Genomic DNA, 15834 nt, shown 5'->3' on the forward strand with positions numbered 1-15834 from the left:
GGGGGTGTAGGGGCTGGAGGGGGTGACAGAGATAGGGAGGGGGTGTAGGGTCTGGAGGAGGTGACAGAGATAGGGAGGGGGTGTAGGGACTGGAGGAGGTGACAGAGCTCGAATGTTGAGACTGACACTTCTCCTCATTCACCACCATGTGGCAGCAAATCACAGCAGAGATGTGAAAAGACAGATTCAGGAAGGTGCAGCTGAGGGAGGAGAGTCTAACCTTAAAAAACCATGTGACATAGGATCAGGAGTAGGCCATTCAGCCCACCGAGGCTGCTTCGCTGTTCAGTGAGATCATGGCTGATTTGATAATCCTTAACTCCACTTTCCTGTCTCTCCCCCTTAACTCTCGATCCCCTTCCTGATTAATAAACCGTATGCCTCAGCTTTGAATTGACTGAATGACCCAGCCCCCTACAGCCCTCTGTGGGAAAGAATTCCACAGATTCACTCCCCTCTGAGGGAAGAAATTCCTCTCCATCTCTGTCTTCAATAGGTGACCCTTTACTCTGAGATGACTCCCTCTGGTCCTGGACTCTCCCACACGGGGAAACAGACTGTCCACATTTCCCCAGCCAAATTCTTTAAGAATTTTGTATATTTCAATAAGGTCACCTCTCATTCTTCTAAACTCCAATGAGTACAGGCCCAATCTACACAATCATCCGCCATAAGACAGTCCCTCCAAACCTGGGATCAGCTTTCAGTGTATCTATCCATCGATAAGTTACAAAGATCAAAGAACATTACAGCACAGGAACAGGCCCTTCGGCCCTCCAAGCCTGCACTGATCCAGTTCCTCTATCTAAACCTGTCACCTATTTTCTAAGGATCTGTGTCCCTCTGCTCCCTGCCCATCCATGTATCTGTCCAAATACATCTTAAATTAAGAACAAAGAAAATCCCAGCACAGAAACAGGCCCTTCGGCCCTCCAACCTGCACCGATCCATATCCTCTATCTAAACCTGTCACCTATTTTCTAAGGATCTGTGTCCCTCTGCTCCCTGCCCATCCATGTATCTGTCCAAATACATCTTAAATGACACTATCATCCCCGCCACTACCACCTTCGCTGGCAATGCATTCCAGGCACCCTCCACCCTCTGCATAAAGAACTTTCCCCGTGTATCTCCCCTAAACCTTTCCCCTCTCACTTTGAACTCGTGACCCCTAGTAAGTGAGTCCCCCACTCTCGGAAAAAGCTTCCTGTTATCCACCCTGTCTATACCTCTCATGATTTTGTAGACCTCAATCAGGTCCCCCCTCAACCTTTGTCTTTCTATTGAAAATAATCCTAATCTACTCAACTTCTCTTCATAGCTAGCGCCCTCCATCCCAGGCAATATCCTGGTGAACCTCCTCTGCACCCTCTCCAAAACATCCACATCCTTTCGGTAATGTGGCGACCAGAACTGTACACAGTATTCCTAATGCGGCCGAACCAAAGTCCTGTACAACTGTAACATGACCTGCCAACACTTGTACTCAATACCCTGTCCGATGAAGGAAAGCATGCTGTATGCCTTCTAGACCACTCTACTGACCTGTGTTGCCACTTTAGGGAACAATGGACCTGAACACCCAGATCTCTCTGTACATCAGTTTTCCCCAGGGCTTTTCCATTTACTGTATAGTTCGCTCTTCAACTGGATCTTACAAAATGCATCACCTCACATTTGTCTGGATTGAACTCCATCTGCCATTTCACTGCCCAACTCTCCAATCTATCTATAATCTGCTGTATTCTCTGACAGTCCCCTTCACTATCTGCTACTCCACCAATCTTAGTGTCATCTGCAAACTTGCTAATGAGGTAACCTCCACCTTCCTCCAGATCATTTCTGTATATCACAAACAACAGTGGCCCCAGCACGGATCCCTGTGGGACACCACTGGGCACAGGGCTCCAATTTGAGAAGCTCCCTTCCACTCCTGCTCTCTGTCTCCTGCTGCCCAGCCAGTTCTCTATCCATCTCGCTAGAACACCCTGGACCCCATGCAACTTCACCACCTCCATCAGCCTGCAATGGGAGACTTGGTCCAATGCCTTACTAAAGTCCATGTATCTGACATCTACATCCCTTCCCTTATCAATAAACTTTTCTACCTTTTCAAAGAATTCTATTAGGTTTGTAAGACATGTCTTTCCCTGCACAAAACCATGCTGCCCATTACTGATAAACCTATTTTCTTTCAAATGGGTATATATCCTATCCCTCAGTATCTTCTCCAGTAGCGTCCCCACCACTAACGTCAGGCTCATCGGTCTATAATTACCTGAATTATCCCTGCTACCCTTCTTAAACAAGGGGACAAATTTAGCAATTCTCCAGTCCTCCAGGAGCTCACCTGTGTTCAAGGATGCTGCAAAGATATCTGTTAAAGCCTCAGCTATTTCCTCTCTCGCTTCCCTTAGCAACCTGGGGTAGATCCCATCTGGACCTGGGGACTTGACCACCTTAATGCCTTTTAGAATATACAAAACGTCCTCCCTCCTTATGCTGACTTGACCTTGAGTAATCAAAGATCTATCCTAACCTCAATACCCACCATGTCCCTCTCCTTGGTGAATACCAATGCAAAGTACTCGTTAAGAATCTCACCCATGGTGTAGAGTGCGGGGAGTGTGGTGTAGATAGCTGGGAGGTGGTGGAGGAGGGATGGTGACACAGATGTTGTTAATGATGATGAGCTGGCTCAGGACTGATGGACTCTCTCCAAGTTCAATCTTTCTTTTATTATCATTATTCTTAAATTACTCAAAATGGTGCCAAATCGAGATTAGAAATGAAAGTTTTTCACTTATTTTATTGTATCCTTATTGTAAAAATCATGTGACAATAAAAATTATTCAACATTCGTAATGTCCAATGGCGAAATTTGTATCAGATGGATGTGTCTGTTACTCTGCGTTGTGAAGGTAGCAGAGTCTCCTTGGCCTAACCTACCAACGAGGAGATGGAGGAGGCAACAGGAAACACTCAGATGTAGCCACCCCCCAGTGAGAGACTCCTGTGTGAACACATTGTACAGGAGATGTGCTGAACCATATCAGAGACTGAAGGCAGATTGAGAAGGTTCTGGAAGGTACTGTGCTCCCACGCAGAATGCCATTGGTGACTTTGACATTTCAGCGATGGAGGGAGGCTGGATGAGCTTGGATTGGCCTCTTTAGAGCAGAGGAGGTTGAAGGGGGACCTGACAGAGGTGTGTAAGCCTGATGAGGGGCATGGGTGGGGTAGGTAGGAAGCCTTAGTTGATGGGTTAATAACAAACGGGCATAATGTTCAAGTCAAAAAGTTTGTTGCTATCCACCCTGTCTATACCTCTCATGATTTTGTGGACCTCAGTTAGGTGCCCCCTAAACCTCTCTTTCCAATGAAAACAGTCCTAATCTATTCAACCTCTCCTCATAGCTAGCACCCTCCATACCAAGCAACACCCTGGTGAACCTCCTCCATACCCTCTCCAAAGCATCCACAGCCTTTTGGTAATGTGGCGACCAGAACTGCACGCAGTATTCCAAATGTGGCTAAACCAAAGTCTTATACAACTGTAACTTGATCTGCTAACCCTTGTACTCAATACCCCGTCCAATGAAGGAAAGCATTCCGTGTGCCTTCTTGACCACTCTACTGATCTGCGTTGGCACCTTCAGGGAACAATGGACCTGCACACCCAGATCTCTCTGTACATCAATGTCCCCCAGGACTTTTCCATTTACTGTATTGTTCGCTCTTGAATTGGATCTTCCAAAAAGCATCATCTCACATCTTTCCGGATTGAACTCCATCTGCCACTTCTCTGCCCAACTCTCCAATCTATCTATATTCTGCTGTTGTTAATTTTAAATCTGAGGTAAAGGAATTTCTTTTTAGTGAAGACATTAAGGGACATGGGTTAAAGGCAGGTGTGTGGGGTTTGGATACAGATCAGCCACAATCTCATTAAATGGCAGAACAGGCTTAAGGAGAGGAATGGCCTCTCATTCAGATAAGGAGTCCACAATTATCCAGCTGTAGTCCGACTTGCTCCCTGTGTACTTTTAGCAAGACTTCCCCAATTTTATACTCCATTCCCTTTGAAATAAAGGCCTGTTTACCATTGCCTTCCCACTATATTTGGATGCTAGTATTTTGTGATTTTTGCTCAAGGGCCCCCAGATCCCTGTGTTTTGTAGATTTCTACAGTCACTTTCACTTTTCCCCATCCATGCCATGAATATACTGTCAGCAACACTGATTCCTGGGGCGCTCTACTCATTTTGAGGTCTCAAAAATACAAGTGACAGAGGGTCACTGGATTGGAAACGTTAAATCTGTCTGTCTCTCTACATTTGCTGCCAGACCTTTCTGTTTTCGCGAAAGGGCTGTGTGTTGTCCTGAGGTCAGGAAAGGTGCTATATAAATGCAACTAATTAATTTTTCTGGGCCTTTTCTGGTCTCATGGTTGACTCCAGCACTTGGTTCCATTGGTTAATATAGGCAGTGTACCAGAACTGTACTCTGTACATTGAAGGCAACACCTCACTGTTCCAATCTCAGTTCACTTGACCGCCATGCTCAGACACCAGGGTGAAAGGGGAGACCACAGACGGTGCAAGTTCTTTTCAATCTCCCTTCCACTGACATGGGCATATGAAACACACCAGCAGTGTGTGACAAATTTAACTCAAAACAAATGCTGCTTGGGCCAAAGCAGATGTTAACATTATCACAAGGCAATTTGTTAACGACAAAATCATTAGTTACCTTTCAAACCAGAGCAGAGTCCAATTTCTCCCCCACCCCCAGGCGCTCAGAGCATGTTAGACACATTTAAAGAGTCCATCGCTGATCTGAAACAGTTGCGCAAAGGTGTGTGGTTTAAATCAGTGAAACATGACAGCCTTGTGTCGCTAGAAAAATAACAATAACACAGAGGTAACTTGTTGTGCAGCAATTGTTCAACTTCATTTAATCAGGCAGTTACCACCCACACATCAATAGGAATCAAATATCCATCTAAACAATGCAATCACTCCATCAGCCCATGGTCAATGACACCTTAGAGAGAGGTAAAAGTCACATAACACCAGGTTATGGTTCAACAATGATTCGGAGATGCCGGTGTTGGACTGGGGTGTACAGAGTTAAAAATCACACAACACCAGGTTATAGTCCAACAGGTTTAATTGGAAACACTAGCTTTCAGAGCGCTGCTCCATCATCAGGTGATTGTGGGGGACTCAACCACATGATGAAGGAACGGCGCCCTGAAAGCTAGTGTTTCCAATTAAACCTGTTGGACTATAACCTGGTGTTGTGTGATTTTTAAATTTGTACACCCCAGTCCAACACCAGCATCTCCACATCATGACCTTAGAGAGAGATAAGCAAACTGAGGGGAAGTTACTAACAGATACCATGCTTTGTTTATTCTCAGACTGTTATAGGTTTTGGACTCCAAACACATTTAGTTCACATTGTCCACGTGGTTGAAAGCAAGGGAGAAGCTGTTATGTTACAGGAGGATGGAAAATAATTGGTCAAACGGGCAGATCACTGGCAGGTGGCATGTAACCCTGATAAATGTGAGGCGATGCACTTTGGAAGAAGGAACAAGGGAGTACTTAATGAAAGGCAGGACACGAGGAAGCTCAGAGGAACAGAGGCATTTTGGGCTGTTTGTCCACAGATCCCTGAAGATGGCAGGACAGGTTAATAGGGGAGTTAAGAAGGAATATGGGCATCAGTCATGGCAGAGGTTATAAGAGCAGGGAGGTTATGTTGGAGCTGTACAGCACTTTGGTGAGGCCACAGCTGGAGGACTGTGTGCAGTTCTGGCTACTGCATTATAGGAAGAATGTGATTACACTGGGGGTTTGGGGTTATGCAGGAGATTTAACAGGATATTGCCTGGAATGGAGCAGTTTAATGCTGAAGAGATGCTGGATAAGCTCAGATTGTTTTCTATAGAGCAAGAAGGTTGAGGGGGGATCTGATAGAGATTAATAAGATTATGAGGGGCATGAACAGGGGGATAGAAAGCAGCTGTTCCCCCTTAGTTGAAGGGTCAATAACAAATGGAGTGGCAGTCTGGAATGTACTGCCTGGGAGGGAAACCACATGGCTTTTAAAAGATATCTGGACGAGCACTTGGAACGTCATAACATCCAGGGCTAGGCCCCAATGCCGGAAAGTAGGACCGGTGTAGAGCAGTTTGGATAGTGCAGACTCGATGGGCTGAAGAGCCTCTTCTGTGCTGGTTGATTCTCTGGTGCTCTGAATCTGAATAGTGCACAGGGATGTGAGTGGGACAGGGGTAGGTGGGTGCTGGTCAGGCTGCCTACTCCTGCAGGGCTCTGTCCAAGATCTCTTCATCCTCCACAGCGTGAGGGAGGGTAACTCTCAGGCCTCTGTGTTCCTTCATAGTTCTGCAAATTGTCTCGTATGCCCTGGCATTTCCGGACCAGCACCGTCGGCTCACCTGCAACACAAGGAAATTGCATTTCTGTAGCGCCTTTCAGAACCTCTCGTGCTGTTGTGAACAATTTCCCAGTCCTTTACTGAAGGAGACCGGGGGGAGTTCTCTTTAAAAGTGACATGCAAACAAAGCGAGGGGAATGTGAGAAAAAACACTTCCATCCAGCGAGTGGTCAGGGTGTGGAACGCACAGCCTGGAAATGTGGTGGGAGCAGTTCAACTGGGGCATTCGAGGGGGCACTGGATAGAAATGGTGTGCAGGAATATGGGGAAAAGGGAGGAGATTGGCACCAGGGGCTAGAACACTTCCAGGCACGATGGGCTGAATGGACTCCTCCTGCACTGTAACAAATTTTGAGGTTCTGGGAAGCACTGAATCAGTGTCACTACAAATTATTATCTCATCATTTAGTTTGTAGGATGATGCTGTGCATGAAATATCTACTGCATTTTCAACAGTACGACAATGACGACTCATCAAAAAGCCTGCCCTTGGCTGTAACAGCTGGTCAAAGGTCAGTCAGTCTCACATTCAAGGCCTTGGCTTTGTTCTGCTTTGTCTCGTTCAGGGTCTGGTTGGCCGAGATTCTCTAACCCCACTTCACCCCTGATCCCTGCACTCGGTAAATCGGGCAATACCACCACCACCTCCCCCACGATCCCCACCTCGCCATCAGCCCACGATGAGTAAGATCCCAACTCGCGGAGGCGAAAAGTCAGCATCTAACCGTCACCAGCCACCCCGATGGTGTAGGCAGTGGGCGGAGTATTGTGTTCCCCATCTGCCCTGTTAAGCCCGTCCCATCAGAATCTTGTATCTTTCAATAAGGTCACCCCTCAATCTTCTAAACTCCCATGAATAAAGGCTTAACCTGATTAGCTGCTCTTGATAAATCAACCCATTCATCCCAGGAATCTGGCCAGTGAATCTCATTTGAACTGTCTTGGTACATCTTTTATTAAATACAGGGACCAGAACTGTACTCAGCATTCCAGCTGAGGTCTCACCAACACCCTGTACAGCTGCAGTGAGACTTCCCAATTTTTAAATTCCAACTCCTTAACAATAAAGGCCAGAATTCAATTTCTTTTCTTAATTAGGAGGAGCATCATGGCCTTGGTGATGGTGCAATGGAAGGTTATTAGAATGGGACATAGGAGGGTCAGTCATTTGGCTATGTGTCACTGTTCATTAAGGAGGTCCAAGGAGGAAGTGGTGGAGGCTGATACCATTACAACATTTAAAAGGCATCTGGATGGTTATTTGAATACGAAGGGTTTGGAGGGATATGGGCCAAGTGATGGCAAATGGGACAAGATTAAGTTAGGATCTTTGCAAGGTTTGTGAAGGTTTGTAGCTTAGGTTGAGGTTTAGGCTGTAGGTTTGCTCGCTGAGCTGTAGGTTTGATATCCAGACGTTTCATTACCTGGCTAGGTAACATCATCAGTGGCGACCTCCAAGTGAAGCGAAGCTGTTGTCTCCTGCTTTCTATTTATATGTTTGTCCTGGATGGTTTTTTGCGAGGAACTTATTGAGCACAATTTCCGCAGTTTTGCCATTCGAGCTTGACAGCATTTATTAGATAAAATCTTTTAAAAATTCGTCATTCATTATTCTTATCAATATAATGAGCTCAGCCCCACTTTGCTCTGCTCAGCGCAGTCTACCATTATAGATAAGCATACTTCCTGGGAAGTGTCTTTTTCTACACTGGAAATCCTGCGCTCATTGTGATTGGCTAGGGCATGCTGTTGGAGTGACAAGTGGAGGAAGCAGTTTTTTTTTGTCAAAACTTAGCAATAGCTTAATAATGGCATGAATAATACCCACTCAAACTGGGCTCCTGTGGTACAGTGGTAGTGACCTACATCTGAGACAGAGGACCTGGTATCAAATCCCACCTGCTCCAGAGGTGTCATAGCATCCCTGAAAAGATTTGATTTTTTAAAAAAAGTCAACCTAACCCAAACAGTACTATTCTATGGGTGTCTAACTTAAATTAACCTCTCTTGATAAATGATAATGGCACTCCAACCACAACGCCATAAACAAACACATAGATCTAGATACCATCTATCAACCCCTCAGAAAACAAACAGGAAATGACATCACCACAAACCCCAGGAACCCCATCCAGGAGAAAGATATAAATAGAAAGCAGGGGACAACAGCTTCACTTCACTTGGAGGTCGCCACTGATGATGTTACCTAGCCAGGTAACGAAATGCCTGGATATCAAACCTACAGCTCAGCGAGCAAATTTAGGATAATTTAGGATATCTGGTCAGCATGGATGAGTTGGACTGAAGGGTCTGTTTTCTTACTGCACATCTCTATGACTCTAAGTTCGTAGAAACCCTACAGTGGAAGAAGGCCATTTGACCCATCGAGTCCACATTGACCTTCAAAAGTGCATCCCACTCAGACCCTACCCCATCCCTATAACTGCATTTCGCATGGCCACCCTAACCTGCACATCTTTGGACTGTGAGAGGAAACCAGAGCACCCAGAGGAAACCCATGCAGACACAGGAGAATGTACAAACTCAAGACAGACAGTCGCCCAAGGTGGGAATCAAACCCTCATTGCTATGAGGCAGCAGTGCTAACCACTGAGCCACCGTGCCACTCCAACTTACTGTTACAGCATGGATGTATGAAATAGTTTGGAGAGTGATGATGGAGGTTACAACTTTCTCTCCATTTCACAGCTGAGCAGGAATCTCTCCCCCTCTTCCTGCTTGCTATTGGTGTGTGTTGGAAGGGTTTACAGGTTGATCCTGAACCTGATTGGCTGTGTTAAGGCTGCACTTTCTGTGACCATCAGGTCCTGCTGTGGGACTCGAAGCCAGGGTTCCCAGCTCAGCATCAGGGAAGCTACCAACTGCAGCACAAGACTTCCTTCCAGATAGTTACTGGAAAATGGGATAATCTTCCTTAGAACAGAGAAGAGCAGATGGAATATTGAGAAATTCTGATAGATGTAAGTAGAATGCTCTTTCCTCTGAAAGCTGTGGGGAGATGGGGGAGGTCAGAGATTAAACAATGAAATGGTGAGATGGAGTCTTTTCTCGTGTACCAAGGTGTAAAGAGTTAGACTTCCCTGGGTTATGTTTGACCCATGATGAACTCTGAGAATTTATTTTCACTTCTGTGACATGTTGTGGCATCACTGGTGTCTCAGTTTATCATCTGCTCATTCATGACTTGGCTAATGGATAATGACCACTCACTCGCTCCAGGCTGAAAACTTCAGATCATCCCGTGGCTAAACCTGCAGTACGTCTATGCACCCCATAATTAATTATGGTTAAACATTGCCTCGATTTTAAGGGTATTGTTCATTTCTTATTTCAAACTCCTCCATGGCCTCCCCCCTCCCTGTCTCCACAACCTCCCCCTACCCTATCACTTAATGCACTGCTCCAAATCTCACCTCCTGTCTAGCTCAACTTTTCTTATTCATTTGTGGGATGTGGGGGTCACTGGCTGGGTCCAGTATTAATTGCCTGTCCTTAGTAGCCACTTGAGAAGGTGGGAGTGAGCTGCCTTCTTGACCCGCTGCAGTCCATGTGCTGTGGGTTGACTCACAATGCCCTTAGGGAGGGGATTCCAGGATTCTGACCCAGCCACACTGAAGGAATGATGATATATTTCCAAGTCAGGATGCTGAGTGTCTTGGAGGGGAACTTCCAGGGGGTGATGTTCCCATGTATCTGCTACCTTGTCCTTCTAGGTGGAAGTGGTTATATGTTTCGAAGGTGCGTCTGAGGACCTTTGGTGAATTTCTGCAGGGCATCTTGTAGACAGTACACACTGCTGCTACTGAGTGTCAGTGATCAAGGGAATGGATGCTTGTGGATGTGATGCCAATCAAGCGGCTGCTTTGTCCACTTATGCTAATAATTCTGTCATTATTGACCCTGTCTTTATACGCCTAAGCTTTAAGCTTTGGAAATGGCTCCCCAAAATGGTCTCCTTCTCCATTTCTCCTTCCTCCTTCAAGATGTGCAGGTCAGGTGAATTGGCCATGCTAAATTGCCCGTAGTGTTAGGTAAGGGGTAAATGTAAATGTAGGGGTAGGGGTATGAGTGGGTTGCGCTTCGGCGGGGCGGTGTGGACTTGTTGGGCCGAAGGGCCTGTTTCCACATTGTAAGTAATCTAATCTAATCTAATCTAATCTAATCTAATCTAAAATGTTCCCTTGAAGTTAACTCTGACCAAAGTTTTCATTTGTCCCAACACTGCTTTTTGTGGTTTGCTGTGAAGTGTAGTTTCACCATGATCCTGTGAGAGGCACTAAGGCAGCATCTTACATTAAAGGTGCTACACACTGATTATGAGAATTGTGCTCAAAACCAATCCATTTGTAATAGTTAAATCAACAATTGAAGCAAGACATTTGAGGAACAATAGGGCTAAGGCAAGGGAGAGGTACTGGTCAGCTTGCTCTTTCAGAGCTGGCATAGGAATGATGGGCCAAATGGCTTCTTTCTATGGCGTGTGTTATTTTAACAGACATGCAAATATTTGCTCAATTAATGAAACAAATTTCAACAGAAGAAAAAGTATCACCAAAGTGGAAATATATCTCACTCACCCCATTGGAGACATCCCAGTTCAGCATCATCTTTGCTCGCTCCTCAGCCTCCACAGAGCCATCCAGAACCAGACCAAAGCCACCATTCACCACCTCTCCCCTGGCCAGCAACGAGAACACACCCCATCAGTGTAAAGCTCCTTCTACACTGTTCCCCATCAAACACTCCCAGGGCAGGGAAAGCACAGGGTTGGATGCAGAGTAAAGCTCCCTCTACGCTGTCCCCATCAGACATCCTTTGTGAAAATACATTGATTAGTGCTCCTCTGACTGTCCCCATTACTAGTCAGACCACAGCTGGAATACTGTGAATATGGGCCCTACATCTAAGAAAAGATCCATTGTGTTGGAGACAGTCCAGAGAAGGTTCATTCGGCTGATCCCAGGTATGGAGGGACTGTCTTATGACCATAACTCTGAAGATACAGGAGCAGAATTAGGCTCTTCAGCCCATCAAGTCTTCTCCACCATTTAATCATGGCAGACTTGTTTCTCAACTCTATTCAATTGCCTTCTCTCTGTAACACTTGATTCCCTAAGGAAATGTTAAGTAGTTTTGGCCTGTACTCAAGACTGAGAGGTGACCTTACAGAAACATACAAAATCCATAGAAGACTTGACAGGGTAGATGTTGAAAGGGTAGACAGGGTATATGTGCCTTTGGAGTCAATCAGAGAAGGTTCACTTGGATAATCCTGAGAATAGAGGGACTGTCTTATGGGAAAGTGTTGAGTCGGTTGGGTCTGTGCTCATTAGAGTTCAGAAGATTGCGAGATCACCTTATTGAAATGTATACATTTCTGATGGACTTGACACGCGGAGATGTGAAGAGGTTGAATAGGATCAGAGGGCATCATCTCAGAATAAAGGGTCTGCCATTTAAGACGGAGATGAGGAGGAATTTCTTCCCTCAGCAGGGAGTGAATCTGTGGAGTTCTTTACCACAGAGCACTGTCGGGGTTGGGTCATTCAGTATATTAAAGCTAAAATGGATTTTTAATCAGAAAGAGAATCAAAAGTTATGTGGAAAAGGCAGGAAAGTGGAGTTGAGGATTATCAAATCAGCCATGATCTCACTGAACGGCAGAGCAGTGTCGATGGGCTGAATGGCCTACTTCTGCCCCTATACGCCTCCTCAGAGCTGCATCTCAATCCGCTCTCCATTTGCTACACTTTCCTGTTGTTACAATCAGAAATCTTTTCTTCCTAACACCCTGAAAGTCTCGAAGGTCTGCACCTCATCAATTCTCCATTTCTTCAAAGGTGTAAAAGTGTTTAAAATTCAAACCTAACATCAGCAAAGAACTAATCCACCATTTGCTTCACCTTTCATGGCTAATCCACCCAACCCAGCTGGGGTCCTGTACTAAAGCCTCGGCATTTTCTATCATCTTTGCTTCACGATGAAAGCTAACGTGAGGGAGATTCAGCAAAGTTCTTGCTGACAGTTTTACACTCCTCTCAGAGTTCACAGGTCCATTAGGAATGAATTATGTCTGCTTGATAGAAACATTCACTGCTGGTCAGACTTACTGTAATTGAAGCCACAAGTGGAAAAGTACGTTTGGCCTATTACAGAGGATATGAAAAGTAACTCAACAGTATCTGATATCACCAGGGCTTTCAGTGGCAGAAGCCAAGTGTTGAACAGATGCTGGATATCCCCAGAGAACAATTTTCATCTTCATCTTCACTGCATGAGAGGTAATACTTTAGGGCCCTTCACTGGACCTGCTGAGTTATTATTCCACACATCTCCTCATATAAAGAGGTCTGAAATTATGTTCCAGTTCTGGTTAGACCCCCTCAGGAGCTATTGAGTTCAGTTCTGGAGCCTGTACCTCAGGAAGCAGGTACTGGCTATGGAGACAGTGCCTCATCAATTCACCCCAAGAAACATAGAATCCCTACAGTGTGGAAGAATGCCATTTGGCCCTCCCTAGAGCATCCCAACAGACCCAACTCTACTCCTGAAACCCTACATTTCCCATGGCCAATACACCTAGCTCACACATCTTTGGATTGTTGGAGGAAATCAGAGCACCCAGAGGAAACCCACGCAGACACGGGAAGAATGTGCAAACTCCACACAGAGAGTCACCCCAGTGTGGAACTGAACCTGGGTCCCTGGCACTGTGAGGCAGCAGTGCTAACCACTGAGCCTCCATGCCACCCCTAAATGAATGATGTGTGACCACCTGCAGACTGGTGCCCGCGCTTTTCCTGTTAATCTATGTTAGATTCCATCGAGCTAGATTTCCTCACTAGCGCAAAAGTAAAACATCCCTTAGTATACAATCACGGAGTCAGACAGTACAGAAAAGGCCACTTGGATCATGAGTCTGCATTTCCAAAAATATTCCACTGCCTACACTAGCCACACTTTCCCACACTAGGCCCATTGCCTTGAATGTGACATTCCAAGTGCCCACCCAAGTACTTTTTAAAGGTTGTGAGGTTTCCCGCCTCAACCCCACGCCCTACCCCCTCCCAAGCAGAGCATTCCAGACCCCAGCCACCTTCTGGGGGAAAATGTTTTCCCTCAAATCCCCTCTAAATCTAAAAATCAAAGAACAGCCAATGCTGGAAATCTTGAAGTTCTGAAGCAGGGTCATTTGACCCACAATGTTCACTCTGTTTCCCTCTCCACAAATGCTGCCAGAGCTGCTCAGTTTTTCCATCAATTCCTGGTATTGTCTCCTCTAAAATCCCCGCCTCTCACTTAAACATTATGCCCGTTTGTTATTAACCCATCAACTAAGACTTCCTACCTACCCCACCCATGCTCCTCATCAGGCTTACACACCTCTGTCAGGTCCCCCTTCAACCTCCTCTGCTCTAAAGAGGCCAATCCAAGCTCATCCAGCCTCCCTCCATCGCTGAAATGTCAAAGTCACCAATGGCATTCTGCGTGGGAGCACGGTACCTTCCAGAACCTTCTCAATCTGCCTTCAGTCTCTGATATGGTTCAGCACATCTCCTGTACAATGTGTTCACACAGGAGTCTCTCACTGGGGGATGGCTACATCTGAGTGTTTCCTGTTGCCTCCTCCATCTCCTCGTTCGTAGGTTAGGCCAAGGAGACTCTGCTACCTTCACAATGCAGAGTAACAGAGAGCCAGACACATCCAACTGATACAAATTTCCGCATTGGACATTACGAATGATGGATAATTTTTATTGTCACATGATTTTTACAATAAGGATACAATAAAATAAGTGAAAAACTTTCATTTCTAATCTCGATTTGGCACCATTTTGAGTAATTTAAGAATAATGATAATAAAAGAAAGATTGAACTTGGAGAGAGTCCATCAGTCCTGAGCCAGCTCATCATCATTAACAACATCTGTGTCACCATCCCTCCTCCACCACCTCCCAGCCATCTACACCACACTCCCCGCACTCTACACCATGGGTGAGATTCTTAACAAGTACTTTGCATTGGTATTCACCAAGGAGAGGGACATGGTGGGTATTGAGGTTAGGATAGATCTTTGATTACTCAAGGTCAAGTCAGCATAAGGAGGGAGGATGTTTTGTGTATTCTAAAAGGCATTAAGGTGGACAAGTCCCCAGATCCAGATGGGATCTACCACAGGTTTCTGAGGGAAGCGAGAGAGGAAATAGCTGAGGCTTTAACAGATATCTTTGCAGCATCCTTGATCACAGGGGAGGTCCCGGAGGACTGGAGAATTGCTAAATTTGTCCCCTTGTTTAAGAAGGGTAGCAGGGATAATTCAGGTAATTACAGATCTGTGAGCCTGATGTCAGTGGTAGGAAAGCTGCTGGAGAAGATACTGAGGGATAGGATATATACCCATTTGGAAGAAAATGGGCATATCAGTGATAGGCAGCATGGTTTTGTGCAAGGAAGGTCATGTCTTACAAACCTAAGAGAATTCTTTGAAGAGGTGACAAAAGTTGATTGATGAGGGAAGGGAGGTAGATGTCATATACATGGACTTTAGTAAGGCATTTGATAAGGTTCCCCATGGTAGGCTGATGGAGAAGGTGAAGTTGCATGAGGTCCAGGGTGTTCTAGCGAGATGGATAGAGAACTGGCTGGGCAGCAGGAGACAGAGAGTAGTAGTGGAAGGGAGCTTCTCCAAATGGAGCCCTGTGCCCAGTGATGTCCCACAGGGATCTGTGCTGGGACCACTGTTGTTTGTGATGTACAGAAATGATCTGGAGGAAGGTGGAGGTTACCTCATTAGCAAGTTTGCAGATGACACTAAGATTGATGGAGTCGCAGATAGTGAAGGGGACTGTCAGAGAATACAGCAGAATATAGATAGATTGGAGAGTTGGGCAGTGAAATGGCAGATGGAGTTCAATCCAGACAAATGCGTGCTGATGCATTTTGGAAGATCCAATTCAAGAGCAAATTATACAGTAAATGGAAAAGCCCTGAGGAAAATTGATGCACAGAGAGATCTGGGTGTTCAGGTCCATTGTTCCCTGAGGGTGGCAACACAGGTCAGTAAAGTGGTCAAGAAGGCATTCGGCATGCTTTCCTTCATTGGACGGGGTATTGAGTACAAGTGTTGGTAGGTCACGTTAGAGTTGTATAAGACTTTGGTTCAGCCGCATTTGGAATACTGTGTACAGTTCTGGTTGCCACATTACCAAAAGGATGTGGATGCTTTGGAGAGGGTGCAGAGGAGGTTCACCAGGATATTGCCTGGTATGGAGGGTGCTAGCTATGAGGAGAGGTTGAGTAGATTAGGATTATTTTCATTTGAAAGACAGAGATTGAGGGGGGACC

At 45.7% G+C, this 15834-nt stretch overlaps 1 protein-coding gene across 1 annotated transcript in view; it reads right to left on the minus strand.

Annotated features, from left to right (window-relative positions):
• Nucleotides 1-6004: 6004 nt before the first annotated feature.
• uroc1 (urocanate hydratase 1) overlaps nucleotides 6005-15834 on the minus strand; it is a 76390-nt gene continuing 66560 nt past the window's right edge. Inside the window, exons 13-14 of the mRNA XM_043708614.1 lie at nucleotides 11067-11166; nucleotides 6005-6469 (exon numbers count right to left, since the gene is read on the minus strand). Coding sequence (XP_043564549.1) covers nucleotides 6329-6469; nucleotides 11067-11166 — 241 coding nt within the window. The 3' untranslated portion in view covers nucleotides 6005-6328. The remainder of the gene's footprint in view (nucleotides 6470-11066; nucleotides 11167-15834) is intronic.

This window comes from Chiloscyllium plagiosum, chromosome 18 (assembly GCF_004010195.1).
Source record: "Chiloscyllium plagiosum isolate BGI_BamShark_2017 chromosome 18, ASM401019v2, whole genome shotgun sequence".
Taxonomy (NCBI): domain Eukaryota; kingdom Metazoa; phylum Chordata; class Chondrichthyes; order Orectolobiformes; family Hemiscylliidae; genus Chiloscyllium; species Chiloscyllium plagiosum.